The 20,676-nt window shown below is 40.1% G+C and overlaps 1 protein-coding gene and 1 pseudogene across 1 annotated transcript; both read left to right on the top strand.

The window, feature by feature from the left end:
* Nucleotides 1-8,955: 8,955 nt before the first annotated feature.
* Nucleotides 8,956-11,240, top strand: LOC148873601 (benzyl alcohol O-benzoyltransferase-like). Its single transcript, XM_088942224.1, has 2 exons — nucleotides 8,956-9,579; nucleotides 9,982-11,240. The coding sequence occupies exons 1-2, from the start codon at nucleotides 9,136-9,138 to the stop codon at nucleotides 10,915-10,917; spliced, it is 1,380 nt and encodes a 459-aa protein (XP_088798350.1). The 5' UTR covers nucleotides 8,956-9,135; the 3' UTR covers nucleotides 10,918-11,240.
* A 4,406-nt stretch (nucleotides 11,241-15,646) lies between these two features.
* Nucleotides 15,647-20,516, top strand: LOC148873600 (uncharacterized; annotated as a pseudogene).
* The last annotated feature ends 160 nt before the right edge of the window (nucleotides 20,517-20,676 follow it).

The following is a 20,676-nucleotide window of genomic DNA, read 5'->3' as shown; positions in this document are numbered from 1 at the left end:
ATAAAGCATTCAGTTTTCCAGTCAAGAAAAGAGTGAGGAGAGTTCGGGTGGTCTCTTGGACAAATCACCCCAAGGGAGAGTTAGGGTGGTCTCTTGGACAAATCACCCATTTGGTTTTCCGCAATAGGGTCTGCACGCAAGGGAAGGAGCAAGGGAAAGCAGGGCTTTCTCCCCGTGGACCGACCGTGATGGGATCCTACGCCCGAGACCATAACATTTTGGTATCAAAGCCAAACGTCACAGGCGATATGGAGCAGCTATCATTCAAGGTCGACGAATTGAAACATAGGCTAGCAAAAACCAACATGGAGGTTCGTGAAGTTAGGGAAGATGTCCGGGAGATGCGACGCCTGCTGGAAGCATTCCTCTCCAACAAAGAAGGGAGTTATGAGGGAATCACCAACACAAACAGTCGCCATCTAAACTGGGCAGAGGCATCCAACGAACAGCAGATCGCTGCCCCTACAGTTGTAGTTTTTCCCAAGGATCAGCGTAGGGAGGATGAAATGGTAAAGTCTCCTCCTTTGGCCGGGGACAATGTCACGGACAGTATATTGGTACCTATAGAATGCGTTCCTTTGTTGAAGACAGGTGGACTTGGTGATACTGCTGGGGCTTTACCAAAGGCCTTGGCTCGGCGTGGACATAGAGTTATGGTTGCAGCACCACAGTATGGTAACTATGCAGAAATCCAAGAAATAGGAGTGCGCAGGAATGTAAGGCGGATGGGCAGAATATAGATGTAACTTCCTCTCAAGCTTATAATGAAGGCATGGATTTTGTGTTCATAGACAGCCCTATGTTCCGCAATATTGAGAAAAATACATATGGGGGAGGCCGAGGGGATATTTTAAAATGCATGGTTCGCTTCTGTAAGGCTGCTCTTGAGGTTCTCTTCTGTAAGTATACCCGGTGCATTCCTATGATTCACAACAAAGCACACTAGGGCCGTGGTCCAGTACGCGATTTTTGTTATGTGGATCTTCCACAAAATTACTTCAAACTATATGACCCAGGAGGTGGGGAACACTTCAATGTCCTTGCGGTTGGACTGAGTGCAGCAGGTTGTGTAGTCATTGTAAGCCATGGTTACGCCTGGGAGCTGGAAACTAAAGAAGGTGGCTAGGGCCTACATCAAATAATCCAGCTTTACGCACTGAGATACGGGGCGGTCTCTGTTGTTCATACTGTTGGTGGATTGAGAAATAGTGTGCAGCCGTTTGATTCATTCGCAGAGTTCCAAGCCATGTATCCGGAATACGAGCTTGAGGACAAGCTTGTAGTTCGGGAGGGGTGTAATGTTATGGTCACACCATCCGGCCGCGCACTGCGGCACATTCATAGGCAGCAGCACGCACAGTAGGCCGCCAGGCAACAACGCGCACCGCACGCACCGCATGGCAGCACGCACCGCGCACACGCCCGGCACCGCATGGTAGCGGCACCATGGCACGCAGCACACACCGTGCACACGCCCGACACTGCACGACAGTAGCACCATGAGCCGCGCGCACACACCACGCAGCAGCGGCACCATGAGCCGTGCGCATGCACCTGGCAGCAGCAGTAGAGTGGGGCCCACATGATAGCTCATAAGGGCGGGCCCACCCTTATCTGGACACATCAAGCCAACTCGCCACCAGATTATCTTATCCCTTATCCCTTATCTTAGCTTATCCTTATCTTATTTTATCTTATTAAGTAAGATTTATGAGTTTTAGTTTGAGTTGGATTACCCTAGCCTAGCCAAACCCAACAAAGAATTCTCTCCTATTTAAGGAGCTACGAATTGAAATAAAGCATTCAGTTTTCAAGTCATGAAAAGAGTGAGAAGAGTTCGGGTGGTCTCTTAGACAAATCACCCCAAGGGAGAGTTAGGGTGGTCTCTTGGACAAATCACTCATTCAGTTTTCCGCAATAGGGTCTATACGCAAGGGAAGGAGCAAGGGAAAGCAGGAAAGCAGGGCTTTCTCCCCGTGGACCGACCGTGATGGGATCCTATGCCCGAGACCATAACATTTTGGTATTAGAGCCAAACGTCACAGGCGATATGGAGCAGCAATCATCCAAGGTCGATGAATTGAAACATAGGCTAGCAAAAACCAGCATGGAGGTTCATGAAGTCAGGGAAGATGTCCGAGAGATGCGACGCCTGCTGGAAAATTCCTCTCCAACAAAGAAGGGAGTTATGAGGGAATCACCAACACAAACAGTCGCCGTCTAAACTAGGCAGAGGCATCCAGCGAACAGCAGATCACTGCTCCTACAACTGTAGTTTTTCCCAAGGACCAACGCAGGGAGGATGAAATGGTAAAGTCTCCTTTGGCCGGGGACAATGTCACGAACAGTATATTGGTACCTACAAAATGCGTTCCTTTGTCGAAGACAGGTGAACTTGGCGATACTGCTAGGGCTTTACCGAAGGCCTTGGCTCGGCGTGGACATAGAGTTATGGTTGCAGCACCACAGTATGGTAACTATGCAGAAATCCAAGAAACAGGAGTGCACAGGAGATGTAAGGCGGATGGGTAGGATATAGAGGTAAATTCCTCTCAAGCTTATATTAATGGCATGGATTTTGTGTTCACAAACAGCCCTATGTTTCGCAATATTGAGAAAAATACATATGGGGGAGGCCGAGGGGACATTTTAAAAGGCATGGTTCGCTTCTGTAAGGCTGCTCTTGAGGTTCTCTTCTGTAAGTATACCCGGTGCATTTCTGTGATCCACAACAAAGCACACCGGGGCCGTGATCCAGTACGCGATTTTTGTTATGTGGATCTTCCACAAAACTACTTCAAACTATATGACCCAGGAGGTGGGGAACACTTCAATGTCCTTGCGGCTAGACTGAGTGCAGCATATCGTGTAGTCGCTGTAAGCCATGGTTACGCCTGGGAGCTGGAAACTAAAAAAGGTGGCTAGGGCCTACATCAAATAATCCAGCTTTACGCACTGAGATACGGGGCAGTCCCTGTTGTTCATACTGTTGGTGGACTGAGAAATAGTGTGCAGCCGTTTGATTCATTCGTAGAGTTCCAAGCCATGTATCCGGAATATGAGCTTAAGGACAAGCTCGTAGTCCGGGAGGGGTGTAATGTTAGGGTCACACCATCCGGCAGCACACTGCGACGCAGTCATAGGCAGCAGCACGCACAGCAGGCCGCCAGGTAGCAGCACGCACCGCATGCACCACACGGCAGCACGCACTGTGCACACGCCCGACACCGCACGGCAGCGGCACCATGGCGCGCAGCACGCACCACGCACACGCCTCGCACCACACGGCAGCGGCACCATGAGCACCATGCACGCACTGCACGCACACCCCCGGTAGTAGCAGCAAAGCGGGGCCCACACGACACCTCATAAGGGTGGGCCCACCCTTATCTGGACACGTCCAGCCAACTCACCGCCAACTTATCTTATCCCTTATCCCTTATCCCTTATCTTATCTTATCCTTATCTTATTTTATCTTCTTATGTAAGATTTATGAGTTTTAGTTTGAGTATGATATTATGAGTTTTAGTTTGAGTTGGATTACCCTAGCCTAGCCAAATCCAACAAGGAATTCTCTTTTGTAATCTCCTATTTAAGGAGCTACGAATTGAAATAAAGCATTCAGCTTTCCAGTCAAGAAAAGAGTGAGGATAGTTCGGGTGGTCTCTTGGACAAATCACCCCAAGGGAGAGTTAGGGTGGTATCTTGGACAAATCACCCATTCGGTTTTCCGCAATTGGATATGCACGCAAGGGAAGGCGCAAGGGAAAACCGACCATGACGGGATCCTACGCGCGGGACCATAACATAAACCCTAGTGATTTTCTTTAAAAATTAATATTCTAATCATATATCCATCAAATTCAAGTACATCAACATTTATGAAGTATATTATATATAACATTTATGTAAGCCACGGTATATATGCATATATGTTATGTTATCATGTTTTGACCTTCGTTTTGACTGTGGTTTGTGAATCTCTCCATTTTATTGTTCTATGCCTGGTTTGGTTCTCTAAATATTGTCTAATTAAATATACAATTTAATGATAGGGAGTAGAATGAATTTAAAAGTAATAGTTTAAATTACATTTTTTATGAGGGACCAAATTTAAAAATAAGATTTTTTTTAATCAAGAAAAAATCCAAAATCTAGATAACATTGGGGTGATGAATAGGAGAAGGGGAAATTCACATGGAATAGTCGGGATTTTTGGCCCATAAGGGGGTCATGGCTCCCCTAGGTCCCCCTGATATATCTACATATAAATTATTTAAAGCGAATATTTGCCTTGGTTTAGATGCATGTCTTAAAAAATTACATCCATTTGGGTTAATAATCACTTAAACACGTATACATATATAACACATACTTTTACACTAGTCTATTATAAGGGGGCATTCTTGGTGTATGGCAATGCCCCCACCTCCATGAACTTTGGTTAATATATAAAGCTTGAATCAAAACTCATGGACGGCATTAAAAGGAGCAAAATAATCTACCCTACAGAAACAGTATCTTCACTGTTGGAACAATTAGCACACTTCAGAGAGCTAAAACGTCGCAAATTGAATACATCTTTTGAATCCCCTGCATAATGATGGATGCTCCCTAAAATAGATGAAAAAGTTAACAAAGCCAATGGACACGAATTTAAAAGATGATCCACTTCTCTCAATGCCAGAGAAAGGACACGACATATCATCCTTCTTATGGCCTGTGATTAGTTGAACTTTTAGTACTGTCAACGCATTCCACAACAAATGCTCCAATTAATATAATGATGGAAGTTGATGGATCGGTCCTCATGAATATTCCGATTTGACCCAATATACATGATCCCAACCCCACCCCACACCCAATTCTGGTTTCTAATACTTGATCTTCTTTCTATAAGCTCTTTATGCCATCAAACTCTTTTATCAGCTGATATACAAGTATCAGCTAATTATTCCATTGAAATTATATACTTGGGGAAAATGAAAGTACCAAGTAGTGAAAAGAAGGGGTCATAATGGCTTGTCCTTCTGTAGATCAACCTAAGTGAACACTCTATCCTTCCACTCTTCACAATTATGAACTTTATTCATCTGAAAATGCCGATAACTATCCCCTGGCTATCTTCAATAGATCTCTAAGTGTTGATAATTTTACAATGAGGCCATATCTAGGGTCTAGTTAATGATCTAAGTATTTCATTTGAAGAGGCATGGGTTCAAACCTGTGGAACAGCAGGCTCTCCACATTGTAAATATCGGTGGACTGGCACATGCATCCACTAACCCACTGGCCTGGGTAAAGCTGCAACTTGGGCCGGGTTAGCTAGCTTGAAAGTCAGATTGGGTTGAGTCAAGTTGATGTTTGGGTTAAGGTTAGGGTTGAAATTTATGAATCCGACTTTATTTTGGGTTGGGTTAGGGTTGACCCCTTTGGCAACCTGTTCCAACCTGAACCTGACTCTATAGTACATATCATATATTGATACGTTTAGATGCATGATAGTTGTATAGCCACCACCACATATTATCATTTATTTCATTTAAAATAATCACTTCACTTGATCCTAATTGGAAATGCTAAAACCTTGATAACATATTTTATGTTTTCTGAATATTTTATTGTTTATCTCCTCTCTATTTTTTGCCACCCATAGCTTGTTGCCCATAAAAGATCTATTATAAGTCGTCATAATAAACTATAGTCATTTCAAACACTTTTTTATGAATTCTGTACTTAAAGAACCAATAAAAATATCAACAAACAAATACTAATAAAACATAGGATTAACATATGTAATGAAACTTGAGTTAAGATCTAAGATTAAGATGTTCTACGAGATTTTAAGGGATGGGATGAAGGTTGGGTTGGGCCCAACCCAAAGTTGAGTTTGGGTTGGGTTGATTTGGGCTAGGGTTGAAGGAATTTAATTAGAATTATGGCTAGGATTGGATAAGTCGGGTTGAAGGTCAGGTTGGGTTAGGATTAAGGTTGGAGATTTAGAACTTAGGATTGACCTAGAATTAGCCTCAACCCGACCTAACCCAGCCCAGCTTGCAACCTTAAGCCCTGGTCTAACTGGGTCCCAAAGCTGCATCACATGAGATGTAGACCTAAACATTTCCCTTCTTTTTGGCACAAAGTGGCCTTCTTTTGATTTAACTTCATGTTCTCATTTTCTCACGTTTGTTAGTCTAAGATTTTTATCATTCTCACACCAAGTAATACTAATAATAATGCTTTTGTAAATTCTTGTTGGGGTTTGTTTTGGTAAACTTTTTGGGGCTTTAATACCAAACCAGTGAAGGGGCCCTGCTTTGCAAGGGCTAGAATGGAATCGTTGACCCGTTGACCTAGTCCCTGGCCAAAAACTATTGAATCAGTCAATGATACATTGACCCAAGTGATCAAACCATTGACCCGTTGACCTGTTCAATGGTTTTTGGCCATTTTTTATTTTTTTTTAATTGGGAACCATCTAGACAACCAGTTTCGTTTTATCCAAATCTCGGTACCTGAACAAAAATTGTTGAATTGGTCAACGACCCATTGACCTGGGTGATCAAACCATTGACTCATTCAATAGTTTTTGGTCATTTTTTTTATTTTTTTAATTTCTATTGTCAGAATGGGCCATTCGTTCGAACCGTCGACCCGAAAACCGGTGGCCATAACAGTTTCATTTTCAGGTCGTATGAGTCACACGCTCGAATGACATAACACATATGGTATTGTTTAATGGACCTCACACACTCACTTTTTTGCTTGTAATTTTTGTTGTTAGAATGGGTCATCCCATTTTTAAGTTTTTTTAATTGGGAACCGTCCTAGAAACCAATTCCGTTTTACCCCAAATCCCAGTCCTTGTCCAAAAATCATTGAATCGATCAATGGCCCATTGACCCAAGTGGTCGAACCGTCAACCCATTGACCCGTTCAATAGTTTTGGCCATTTTTTTATTTTTTTTTATTTTTGTTGTCAGAATAGGTCGTCCGTTCGAACCGAACGATCGAACCATCAACCTGAAAACTAGTGGCTAGAATAGTTCCATTTTCGAGTCATATGATTCAAACGATCGAATGAAATAACATCATGGTTTTTAAAACTGACCCGAAGACCAAACCAGTCAGGGGCCCAGTTACTGAGTCAAATAGAACCGAATGGTCGGCTCGCTCTAACAAAAAAAATAAAAAATGGTCAAAACTGTTTAAATGGTTCTAACGGTTCAATATCTAGTTATTAACAATATTTATAATAACTATTATATATTTATATAATTAGATAACATATATATATATATATATCTAATTATCTTATATATATATATATATATATATATATATATATATATATATATATATATATATTAATAGGAAAGTGTCAACCACCCATTGACCCAAGTGGTCGAATCATCAACCCGTTGACGCGTTTAATGGTTTTTGACCTTTTTTTATTTTTTAATTTTTGTTGTCAGAACGAGCTATCCATTCGAACCGAACGGTCGAACCGTTGACCCAAAAACCGGTGGCCAAAACAGTTCCATTTTTGGGTTGTATGAGTCACACACTTGAATGGCATAACATCATGGTTTTTAAAACCGACCCAAAAACCGAACTGGTCAAGGGTCTGGTTACCAAGTCGAACGATCCAACCATTTTAACCGAACGATCAGCCCATTCTAACAAAAAAAAATTAAAAAAATTAAAAATAAAAAGGGACAAAACCGTTCAAACGGTTCAATATCTAATCATTAACAATATTTATAATAACTATTATATATTTATATAATTATATATATATATCTAATTATCTTACATATATCTATATATTAATAGGAAATGGTTGCTCTCACGTGAAAATCTACTCACACAAATAGATCCCATTTTGTGCACGGATAAAACACCCATATCCTATTAATATATATATATATATATATATATATATGATAGATAGATAGATATAAGATTTATAAATAGCTACGAAATTTCATTTTCATCTAAGCCTTATTCTAACTATACTCTGATTGTCGAAAAAACAAATATATATGATCGGCTGCCTACATGAATTCTATTTCTGCATTCTGTTTTGTTTGGTTTCATATCCACTATTATCCAGGCACCCAGAACCAAAACCTACCAGATTGGGTAAATTTGTCAAAAATTGGAGGGAAGAATGTTCCACCACAATAGCTTTGCTACATGGGTCTAGAATCCAACTGTTGAGCCTGATGTACTCTATCAATCACTCCAATTTAAACTCCCCAATATGTCAAATTGCCAATAGGAGCCTTCGGAACAAAAACTTTGGTTGTTTGTAAAAATAACCTGAACTGCTTTTGCATGGATGTTGTAAAAAGAATATTTGTAACCAATATTCTTTTAGTTAAAAAGGACATAAAGAACTGAATGAGATAACGTGTCATGCGCTGAAAGCTCCCAAACAGCCCAGCCTATTTTTATCAATCGACCAAACCTTTTCCTAACAGTTGAAGGGACTGAACTGAATGATGGTTTATTAACTTCTCTTTCAATTTCAGTAGATAATCAGTATTAACACTGTAACTGTAAACAAACGGCCAACCTTTTTTGTCCTCTCAAGTCTCAAGGAAAACCCCTGCAGCTTTTGCCGCATTTTCCAAGAATCTACACACCGGGAGTGGACCAAGACATGGGAAGTGAACAAAATGCTTTATAATTTATTCTTCAGATCCCAAAAAAGAAAAGTGAAGCCAAATGCTTTATAATTTATTCATAAGAGCTTAGCCGAGCGCTGGAGCCCAAGCCAATCAGGTCAACACATCCAGTCAAGTCTATTCTATTGAGTCAATGTTCCAAAAGAAATTTAAAACAGAGAGCAAATGTTGTTAATATCACCCCAGCAGCCCAGAAACTTACAGTGCATGTCACTACAAATGCATCTTAATCCAGTAGTTCAATTTTCAAACGCTTGCTTAGACCAAACCTACCCTTTCTCTCTCTCTCTCATCCCTCGGTCCCTCTCCCACAATATAAATATTTTCGACCATCCAAGGAGATACCCACCACTAGAATCTTCATCAACTTTCAGTCCTCATTTCTCTCTCTCTCTCTCTCTCTCTCTCCCTGTATCTCTTCCATCACTCATATCTTCAGCCATGGCAACTTCTTCCTCGCTGGTGTTCACCGTGCGGAGGCGCCAACCTGAGCTCATAGCACCTGCGAAGCCCACTCCCCATGAATTCAAGGACCTCTCCGACATTGACGACCAGGAAGGCCTTCGGTTTCAAATTCCGGTGATACAGTTCTATCGCTATGATCCCTCCATGGAGGGAAGAAACCCCACTCAGGTCATCCGACAGGCGATAGCAAAAGCACTGGTGTTTTACTACCCATTTGCGGGTAGGCTGAGGGAGGGACCTCATCGGAAACTCACGGTGGAATGCACCGGAGAAGGTGTCATGTTCATTGAAGCCGATGCCGATGCAAGGCTGGAGCAGTTTGGCGATGCTCTTCAGCCTCCATTCCCTTGTCTAGAGGAGCTCCTTTTTGATGTCCCCGGCTCCGGCGGAGTCCTCCACTGTCCTTTGTTGTTGATTCAGGTTAGTTGATGAACAAAGGAATTGATGAATTCCCCGAATAAAGAAAGATCCTACTTTCTTCTCTCATTAAGTTGCTTCACGCTTAGCCAAATCATGTGGAAAAGAGACACACATGCAATACATGCATGCATACATGTATAAGTACCGAATGAATTCGGATTTGCTCCTCACTAGGCGCACCTCACAGGATATCATTCCAAGTTTAAGGGCAATTCAGATGATGTTGATGCATAAGTTTAATTTAATCAACTTCCAATAGATGAAATCCAAGTCTACTCAAAGTTCCTTAATAAAAATAAAGGACACGAGCATTACCTCACTCAGTGACTCATATTTTGTTCTCTCCCTTATTTCATCATTCACTTCCTAGGTCAACAAATAATGAATCTTCTTCCTATGCAGGTGACCCGTCTGATGTGCGGTGGCTTTATCTTTGCCCTCCGGTTGAACCACACCATGAGCGATGCGGCCGGTCTGGTCCAATTTATGAACGCCGTTGGCGAGATGGCACGTGGTGCACACGCCCCATCCGTGCCACCCGTGTGGCAGAGGGAGCTACTCAATGCTCGGAACTCGCCACACGTGTCTTGTGTTCATCACGAGTACGATGAAGTGGCGGACACAAAGGGCACAATCATTCCTCTAGATGACATGGTTCACCGGTCTTTCTTTTTCGGCCCAACCGAGATCTTGGCCCTTCGCAGGCATGTCCCTCCACACCTTCGCAAGAGCTCCACATTTGAGGTGCTAACTGCGTGCCTGTGGCGATGCCGCACCATCGCCACTCAACCGGACTCCGACGAGGAGGTCCGGATGATTTGCATCGTCAGCGCACGTGATAGGTTCCAGCCACCCTTGCCGGCCGGATACTACGGGAACGCTTTTGCCTTTCCGGTGGCGTTATCGACGGCCGGAAAGCTGTGTCAGAATCCATTAGGGTATGCATTGGGATTGGTGAAGAAGGCAAAGTCTGATGTAACGGAAGAGTACATGAGATCATTGGCAGATCTTATGGTGACCAGGGGCCGACCCCACTTTACTGTGGTAAGGTCCTACCTTGTTTCTGATGTGACACGTGCCGGGTTTGCCGACGTGGATTTCGGATGGGGTAAACCTGTCTATGGTGGGCCCGCCAAGGGGGGTGTAGGGGCCATTCCTGGGGTTGCAAGCTTCTACATCCCATTCAGAAACAGCGAAGGAAAGGATGGGATTGTGCTACCCATCTGCTTGCCTGGGCCTGCCATGGAAAGATTTGTTTGGGAGCTTCAGAGTATGTTGAGGGATCCAATACAGCAACCACATATCCAGACCTCCACCTTCATTACATCAGCCATCTGAGCAGGAATAGTGTAGTATCTGCAGAAGCATGACATGGATATGGATGGTGGATGAGGGGTATATCCTCTGGTGCACCTCATCACCGCAGGATCATGTAATGGTGTGGTTGTGCCTTGTCGGTGTATTAATCTTTGTGTGCTAGCAAGTCAGCATGATGAAAATGAAGCTAGCTTTGTCCTTCGAGAGTGTGAACTGGCTAGACAAGGACTTGTTCCCCCTAGCTCGTTTTTATGAATTATAACAGGCTTTATGTTGTATAGTTTTGAGCTGGATCATATGATACACGTGATGATCGAGATAATAATTCCACTCATTTGAGTCCACAATTTTATCTTCATTTTGATTTTTCCACATCCCTTTTCATTTTTTTTTAATTGGGCAAACAGCGGACCAGACTGGGACCAAATTGGATCAATGATCAGATTATGTTGCTTTTGTTTACTTATTAAAGCTACTTTACATATGAACAATCGTATCTACTTTTACTTTTCAACTGATGATAAGCTGATATCAGTAGAAAATTCATTTATCTTAACGAACCAAACGCCCCCTTTAGAGAAAAAAAAAATCTAAATGATCTATGAATTTTTCAGCCACTTACAACAATTTCATCACATCAGGCTCATGTTAGAGTTCATCAGGCCCATTGAAAATTTAACAAACTCCCAATCCAACACAACCCAAATTAAACCCTATTGGCAGAATTCTTGGGTATAGATGATGGCTATATGAAATTAACTTCAAGTTTATGTTTGGTTTCAAGGAAAATTAGGAAAAGGAAGGAAAACCTATACAAAATTTGTATACAAGTTTTTTTTCCTTTTCCTTCCTTTCCTTACTTTTTCCTTCAAGTCAAAACAGTCTTAGAACATAATTTTAAAAATTCCTCTACTGATATATATATATTTTTAAATGCTTTTAACGTTTGTAGCATTGAGCGAAATTATCAATAAAAGGAAACCTAATGGGCCTAATGAGTTCACTTGTAATCATTCAATAACAAGAACCATTTCCTTATCCTCTTGTTCCAAAAAGAAAGTGGACTATTTTATGTATGACCCCATGAGGCCCAACATGTGAATGTGATTTCTCACTGGCTCCGAAAGTTTAAAGTTAAGAAAAGCATTTCATCAATTTTGACGTATAGAGCATTATGGGGTCCAAATGCCCAATGGGTTGAATTGATCATACTACTTAAGATGCTAGGCCCCGCCAGAATAAATGCAATACAGTACATTTACCACTTCCTTCAGCCATCATATCGTTATCACAAAATGAAAGACTGCCTTAAATTCTCTTGCTCTTTCTTCTCAAAACATCTTATATTTTCGTTATAAAGTGACAAGTTTAGATATTTTATCGCAGGTAAGCCATGAGATTCAGATATAAGGTTGAAAGTTGAAACATACAAAGCCATTTCTAACCCAAAATAAATATAGACCAAGACTATTTGTAATAGGGCTAATTGGACCCCTTTTGGGCTTGTCAGGTTGATCCAAAACCCTTTGATAGCACTACATTTACTTGCTTTTTTTTATCTTTTATCTGTATTTTTCTATCAAAGCTTCTTTAGGCTCCATTTGGTTTGTAGAATGGAAAGTAAGTAAAAGGATTATTCTCAAATTTTCTTCCATTCCCACATTTAGTTTGTGGATGTCATGAGATGGGATGGAAGAACGCTGTTAGGGAAGTACAATCACTCCATTTTGGTGTGAAACAAGCAGGAAGAAGAAACTTGTTTAACATTAAAATAACGCTTTCCTTGTAAGATTTTTAAGAGCTAATATTAGACCTATGACCCATTAATAAATTGTTAATTCTTTTATAAAATACTAATAATAAAATATAAATTAATAAAAATACTTGTTTCTTTTTTGGAAAATTCTCAATAGGTACCCTGTATTTTAGGTTGGGTGCCAATTTAGTACCCAAACTTTAAAATGTGAAAATCTAGTACCCGAACTTTCGAAATATGACAATATAGTACCTACTGCTAGTAGACCACCGGTTATGTATATTACGTGACCTCATGTGCAATTTAAGACTTTTGAAAATATCAAAATTACCCTTGAACTTTCTCAAGAAAATGAAAACATTGTTCATCATCTTCAACTTTCATCTTCCTACTCTACTTATTCCATAGGTGAACAGAAAAACTTTCCCTGTGAATGTGCTTGAGCTTTGAACAACTCCAAAGTAGAAATCCAGGTCATGAAAAACCAAACTTTGCAAGAAAAATTCAAATGTGACCCATGAAAGAATTCGTGTACTCTTATAGAAAATTGCCTTGACAGGGCGGTAGGCTGCAAAATCTTAAACATCAGCCCATTCTTTCTGTGCCACCTGGACCTCTGAGCCGAAGAAGAGTTCCATGGAAGAACTAAAGACTCCTATTCCTACAAAGGGGGCAAATGTCCCATCAGTTTAGAAGGTGGGGTTTCCTCCTTGACAGCATCCATGAATGATGAGCATAAGGAAGACGAAGAAGACCATTTTCGTGCTATTTGTCCTACTGCTATTCAGGTGTAAAGCTAGTAGATTCCATAGATATTTTGGCCGGAAAAGGGATGTGTAGACGGAAAATGCTAGCATTGTTGTAGGCCAGAGGCACAAATAGGACGAGAGACAATAGGAAGGTAGGGAAGTAGAAGAGCAAACCAAAAAGAGAGCTCCTTATCTTCTTCTGCAAATGGTAGTAAGGACGAAAAGGGTTGGCAATTTTAACATCCATAACTGATTCTGGTTTGCACCCTTGGGAGCAATTCCATCCTATTTCTCTTTATCTTTGATTTGTTCGTCAAGAGGAGAATGGAACGGCAGATGGAAAACCATTTTCCTGGCAAACATGGCAAAAGAAATCAAATATAATTTCTACTTTTGAATCGAGAAATACAAGATGGACGTTGCTGATGATTGATAAAGAAAATTTGATAACACTTGAAAATTTAATAACTCTTAAAAGACATTTGTGTCTTTTCCCATACACTTAACGATAGATCCTTAAATTGTCTCATTTTAAAAGTTTGGATACTAAATTATCCCATTTTAAAGTTCAGATACTAAATTGGCACTCTGCTTGCTTAAAATACAGGGCACCTATCAAAAATTTTCCCTTCCCGTTTTTATCTAAGTTCTTTTTGGCAAAAAATTATTTCATCAATTAAAACTAGTTATTCCATTAAAATTTTCCATTGAAGAAAATAACAGTACCAAGTAGTGAAAAAATGGTTTTCAAAACCAGATCAGACTAGACGGTCGGACCGGAAAAACTGGTAATCGGTCAGCCATCTGGGTCTGGTTTTATTGGAAACCGAAAAATTGAAAAAGAAAATGTTGAAAAGTAAAAAAAAAAACCGTTGACCCAGGTAGTCGGACCGCTAAACCGATCGACCTGGGTAGCGGTTCGCGGGTTAAGATTTTTTTTAATGTTTTAAATAAATAAACAAAAAATAAAATACCCATTATATCCCAACCAGTTCGAATCCTTATTCGATTTTCCCTTTAGCTTTAGGGTTATTTCTCATTTTTCTGAGTTCCCCCCTCACTCCTCTCAATCCTCACACCCTACCAACCGATCACCTGCGACGGCCATCACCTCTGACATCTGACAGTGATACACACCGATAGCGACCAACGAGCTTGCAGTGGTGAAAAGTAACCCTCACCCTAGCACTTGCAGCGGCGTCCAATGGTGAGAAGATCCAGCACTTGCAGCAGCGACTTGTAGCGGCACTCAGCACTCGGCAGTGACACTTAGCACTCGGCATTTGCATTGGTGAGCCCAAGCCCAACTTGTAGGCTTGTAGCGGCAACGAATCCACTCAGCACTTAGCACTTGCAGGCTTACAGCGGCAACTTGCCTGTGACCAAGCCCGACTACCCAAGCCCACTGGCGACGAATCCACTGTCACACCACCATTACCGGCACTTGACAGTGAAGGTATAACTTTTTGTGATTTAATTGATTTTTTGAACTTTTTTGATTCATTTGGTTCATCAGCCCCTATTTGTTCTTCATTTGGTTCATCATTTTTCTTTGGACCTGCTAGGCAGAGGCTTTTAGTGAATACTTTATAGTTTATAATTAGGAGCAAATGATAAGTTGATAGATTTACTAGCAGAAAATTGTTGCATGTATTTTTGTATCAGTTTCTTGTTGATTATATGTCTTGTTGAACCCTCAAACTTCATTTGATGATCATATGCTTAGTTCTTTGTTTAATTAATCTGAATTAATTTGTTTTTAGTGAATACTTTATAGTTTATTAGTGAATACTTTATAGTTTATAATTAGGAGCAAATGATAAGTTGATAGATTTACTAGCAGAAAATTGTTGCATATGTTTTTGTATCAGTTTCTTGTTGATTATATGTCTTGTTGAACCCTCAAACTTCATTTGATGATCATATGCTTAGTTCTTTGTTTAATTAATCTGGATTAATTTGTTTTTAATTTTCATATGCATATTTTGCTTAATTTTCATATGATGATCAGATGTTGAAGTTTTGCTTAAATTTTTGCAAGCAATTTACTCTCATTTCTAATGGTGTGATTTTACATTTTGGTAAATTATTTGCTTAAGTATTTGCTTAATTATTTTTTGCTTATATGGAGCGATTTTACATTTTGGTTGGTTCTTTTAGTCAATGCAAGGTTTTAAATTTTATATTTTGTGTTTGTACGAAGGGATTTATTTTTAAGTTGGGTTTCTTTGATTGAACTAAGATGATGGAATCTCAAAGTCCAAATGCTAATACATCTGATCCAGTTCCATCACAAGATTCAATTTCATCAAATGTTAGGGGAAAAACTGATTCTGCTTGGGAGCATGTTTCCCTTAAAGTTGACCTTCTTAATAGATCAAAGTCAATGGCATGTCTTTATTGTCAAAAGACTTTTAAAGGGGGAGGGATTAATAGGATGAAACAACATCTTGCCCAAAGGAAAGGTGAGATTGCAATTTGTCGTAAAGTACCCTATGATGTAAGGTTCAAAATGGAGCAATCGTTGAATGAAATCAATGACAAAAAAAGAAGTGAAAAGCAACCAATGAATTTTGTTGATACTAGAGCACAATGTGGAAGGAATGATAATGATGATGATATTGAGATTAGAGAAATAGATCCAACTAGTACACATGATTCCTATCAAGGGAAAAGACCAACTACATCATCGAGAAAGGGGAAAGCATCTTCAGGGCTAATAACTAACCATTTTGCTCTCTGAACCACTCTAAGTGCACAACTTGGAATTAAGAGTGTATTGGCATCTAAGGGAGAAAATAATCATGTGGACCATACTGTTATGAAGTGGTTGTGTGATGCTTGGATTCCCTTGAATGTTTTGTGCTCAAGATATTTTCAAACTATGTTGGATGCCCTTGTTACTATTGGTCCAGGGTACAAAGTTCCTTCATATCATAATTGTAGGACCAATTTTTTGAAGGATTTAGTTCAGGAGGTGCAAATGTCAGTTGATAAACTCCGTAAGGATTGGGCTACATATGGTTGTACTATAATGGTTGACGGTTGGACAGATACACATAGCCGAACATTGATTAATTTTTTAGTGTATTGTCCTACAGGAATTACATTTGTGAAGTCTGTAGAAGCTTCTGAAATAGTCAAGAGTGTAGAGAATTTATTTCTTTTGTTTAAGGAAGTTATTGATTAGGTAAAAGCAGAAAATGTTGTTTAGGTGGTCACTAACAATGCTGCAAATTATGTAGCTGCAGGAATATTGTTGGAAGCAGAATTTCCATGGATATATTGGTCACTTTGTTCAGCACATTGTCTAAACTTGATGTTAAAGGAAATTGGGGAAATGGATTATGTTGCAAATGTGGTTCAACATGCATCTAGAATTACCAAATTTGTCTACAATCATATTTTTGTACTCTCAATGATAAGGAAAAGACCTAGTTGGACTGAGATAGTGCGTCTTGGAATCACTCATTCTACAACTAATTTAATTGCATTGGATAGCATTTTGAAGGACATGCATGATTTGCAAAATTTGTTGATAGATCGGAGTTTTATTGATTCTAGGTATGCAAAAGATGCAAAGGGGAAGAAAGTAGTACAAATAGTTTTGAATTCTGAATTTTAGGCACAATGCAAAATGATTGTGTGTTTCACATCACCTCTTGTTAGTGCATTGAGACTTGCATATTCTGAGTTTAGGCTTGCAATGGGGTATATGTATCATGCAATGTTGAAGGCAAAAGAATCACTGAAAAAGTTTTTTAATTATAAGAAAGCTAAATATGGCCCAATCATGGACATTTTAATAGAAGATGGAATAGACAAATGGGTCAGAGGCTTCATCTTGCAGGGTATTATTTTAACCCGGCCTTCCAATATGATTCGAAATCAAAAGTTAAATCCCCGACCGTTATGTTTACAGTTTTTTATGTCATTGAAAAGCTTGCAATCAAATCAGATGATGTGGAGATAAACCTGAACAAAGAGCTTACTCTTTTTGAAAAATGTCGTGGTAATTTTGGAACACCTTTCTCAGTGAAGACATTTAAGTCAACACCTCCAGGTAATAAATATTTTTTTTTATAACATGTTTATTATTTCATTTTTCAATTTTATTTTATAAATTAAATTAACTCCATTTCATTTTATATAGGTGAATGGTGGTTGAGATTTTATTGTGATACTCCAAATTTGAAAAGGAATGTTGTACGGATCTTTAACCAGACGTGTAGCTCATCTGGATGTGAACGCAATTGGAGTGTTTTTAAATGTATACACACGAAGAGAAGGAATAGGTTAGAGCACCAGAGGCTCTGTGATCTAGTATATGTTCATTGCAACCTACATGTGATGGATGGGTAAGTGTTTTAACTTTTATATTTCATGATTGTTTTTTTTTTTAATGCTTGCATTGCATCTAATGTATCATTTATTGATTTGTAGGAGAAAAACTGAAAGTCTTGATCTAATTGGGCATGAACATGTTGATGTTGTGGAAGATTGGATAATGCACGATGATGAGGATCCTCCATTACTTGATGGTAATGAGAATGATGATATGTTTAAAGCTGATGAGACAACATTTCCAATAATGGACTCACCATCAATAAAAAGAGCTAGGACTGATGGTAACTACCATTGATATTATCTCAATTATAAGTTATAATTTTTTTTTGTTAATTAAAAATTTTATTTATCTAACTAATGGTAAGGTGCATTGAACTGTTATAATGGGTATTTTCTAATAAGTAGGGGGAAGAGGACTTGATGGAAGAAGAAGAAGAAGAAGAAGAAGAAGAAGAAGAAGAAGAAGAGGAGGAAGAACCTATGTTTGTAATGACTAATGAATTGATGGAATTCTTTGCAAAATCTGAAGCAAAAAGGAGACAAGGTATTTGTTCAACCCTCTTCTTAAACATACAAAATCTATTGAATGAGTTCTTGACAATTAGTCAGTAGCAATTCTATTCTTAAAGACCTTCATATATATGTAGTTTGTGGTGTTTGGTTGCAGCTATTAGTATATTACTAATATTTATTAGACTACCCCTTTATTAAAGAATGTACAAAACTGTAGATCTTTTGGAAATACAGATCTGTACAGAATTACAAATTATTAGACTACCCCAAGGCAAGATGGATCCAAGCTGCCTTGCGTTAGGGCCTTGGGTTTTTGGTTATTAGACTACATATCTTTTGCCATGGATGCTTTAGGTATGGCAAAGGGATTAAGTACTGCAGTCAAAATTTTTTGAAACTTTTTCTATATTTTTGAAAAATTTTCTATATTTTTTAGAAAATTTTCTGTATTTTTTGGATTTTTTTCTGTATTTTTTTGTATTTTCTATATTTTATTATTTTTATATTTAGATATTTTTATTTTTTCATGTATTGTTCTTTTTCCTGTATTTTTTGTATTTTATTTAAATTTCTATGGTATTTTTATTATATATAAGTATTTTTTGTTTTTTATTTATTTATGACGTCACGGGTCGAACCGTTCGATCCGGACGGTTGAACCGCCGAACCGGAAAACTGTGCCTTGACCGGTTCGGTTCTAGAAACCATGGTGAAAAAGATGGGTCATATCGGCTTGTTCTGTTGTTCACCGTGCGGAGACGCCAACCTGAGCTCATAGCGCCTGCTAAGCCCACTCCCCAAGAATTCAAGGACCTCTCGGACATCGACGATCAAGACGACCTTCGGTGTCAAATTCCGGTGATACAGTTCTATCGCTATGATCCCTCCATGGAGGGAAGAAACCCGCTCAGGTCATCCGACAGGCGATAGCAAAAGCACTGGTGTTTTAGTACCCATTTGCGGGTAGGCTGAGGGAAGGCCCTCATCGGAAACTCACGGTAGAATGCACCAGAGAAGGTGTCATGTTCATTGGAGCTGATGCCGATGTCAGGCTGGAGCAGTTTGGCGATGCTCTTCAGCCTCCACTCCCTTGTCTAGAGGAGCTCCTTTTCGATGTCCCCTGCTCCGGCGGAATCCTCAACGAAGGTGACGCATCTGATTGCGGTGGTTCATCTTTGCCCTTCGGTTGAACCACACCATGAGCGATGCGGCCAGTATGGTCCAATTTATGAAAGCCGTTGGCGAGATGGCACGTGGTGCACATGCCCCATCCGTGCCACCCGTGTGGCAAAGGGAACTACTCAATGCTCGGAACCCGCCATACGTCTCTTGTGTTCATCAATCATCATGAGTATGATGAAGTGGCTGACACAAAGGGGCACAATCATTCCTCCGGCTCCGGATGTCATGGTCCACCGGTCTTTCTTTTTCGGTCCAACCGAATTTTGGCCCTTCGCAGGCATGTATCTCCACACACCTTCACAAGGGCTCCACATTTGAGGTGCTAACTGCGTGCCTATGGCGATGCCGCACCATCGCCATTCAGCCGGACCCCGACGAAGAGGTCCGTGTAATTTGCATCGTCAATGCACGTAATAGCTTCCGGCGGGATACTATGGAAATGCAATTGCCTACCGCCGGTCAGTAGTGTAAGAATCCATTACCATTAGAGTATGCATTGGGATTGATAAAGAAGGTAAAATCTGACGTCACAGACGAGTACATGAGATCACTACCAGATCTGATGGTGATCAGGGGCCAACCCCACTATACTATGGTGAGGACCTACCTTGTTTCAGATCTGACATGGGCCGGTTTGATGACGTGGACTTCGGGTGGGGAAACCCACATACGCTGGCCTGTGGTGGTTACAACTTGCAACTACTCCGGATCTCTGTCCACGACAACTCTGCCTACACTATCTCGTGAATTATGTATGGATAGCCAAAGTTTGTGTGGGCAGGAGATCCGGACTCGGTTGCAAATTGCAAGTTCGGAAATCGTGTTCAGAAACAGCAAAGGAGAGGATGGGATTGTGGTACCCATCTTATTTGGAAAGATTTGTTATGGAGCTTGAGAGCATGTTGAGAGATCCGATACACAGCAGAGTCAGAAACCGTATAGATATGCAGAAACATGGCATGTATGTGGTTGGCGAGGGTTGATGTATTTTGTCTGTGGTGCACTTCATCACCACAGTACCATGTTGATTTCAACTGCATCGGATTCGGATTAGGGTTCGGACCTATTGAAAATTTATCAAATTTCCAATCCAACCCAATTAAGTTGCACTCCGTACTACTTTATTTGATGAACGATCAAGATTGGGTTACGTAGCCTGTTGTATACGTCTTGTTTGTAGCAGACCCCAACCCATTTTTACACCTATAATTTTTGAAATTAATTTGAAATGAA

This window comes from Nelumbo lutea, chromosome 1 (genome assembly GCF_056320005.1).
Source record: "Nelumbo lutea isolate HS-2025 chromosome 1, American lotus-T2T, whole genome shotgun sequence".
Taxonomy (NCBI): domain Eukaryota; kingdom Viridiplantae; phylum Streptophyta; class Magnoliopsida; order Proteales; family Nelumbonaceae; genus Nelumbo; species Nelumbo lutea.
Note: the sequence above shows the minus strand (reverse complement) of the source record. Positions and strands in the feature narration are given on the sequence as shown.

Bases quoted from the DNA above. Each gene is read 5' to 3' on its own strand.
- LOC148873601 (XM_088942224.1), top strand. From the start codon at position 9,136: ATGGCAACTTCTTCCTCGCTGGTGTTCACCGTGCGGAGGCGCCAACCT. The intron at 9,580-9,981 runs GTTAGTTGATGA...CTTCCTATGCAG, and splicing joins GTCCTTTGTTGTTGATTCAG to GTGACCCGTCTGATGTGCGG.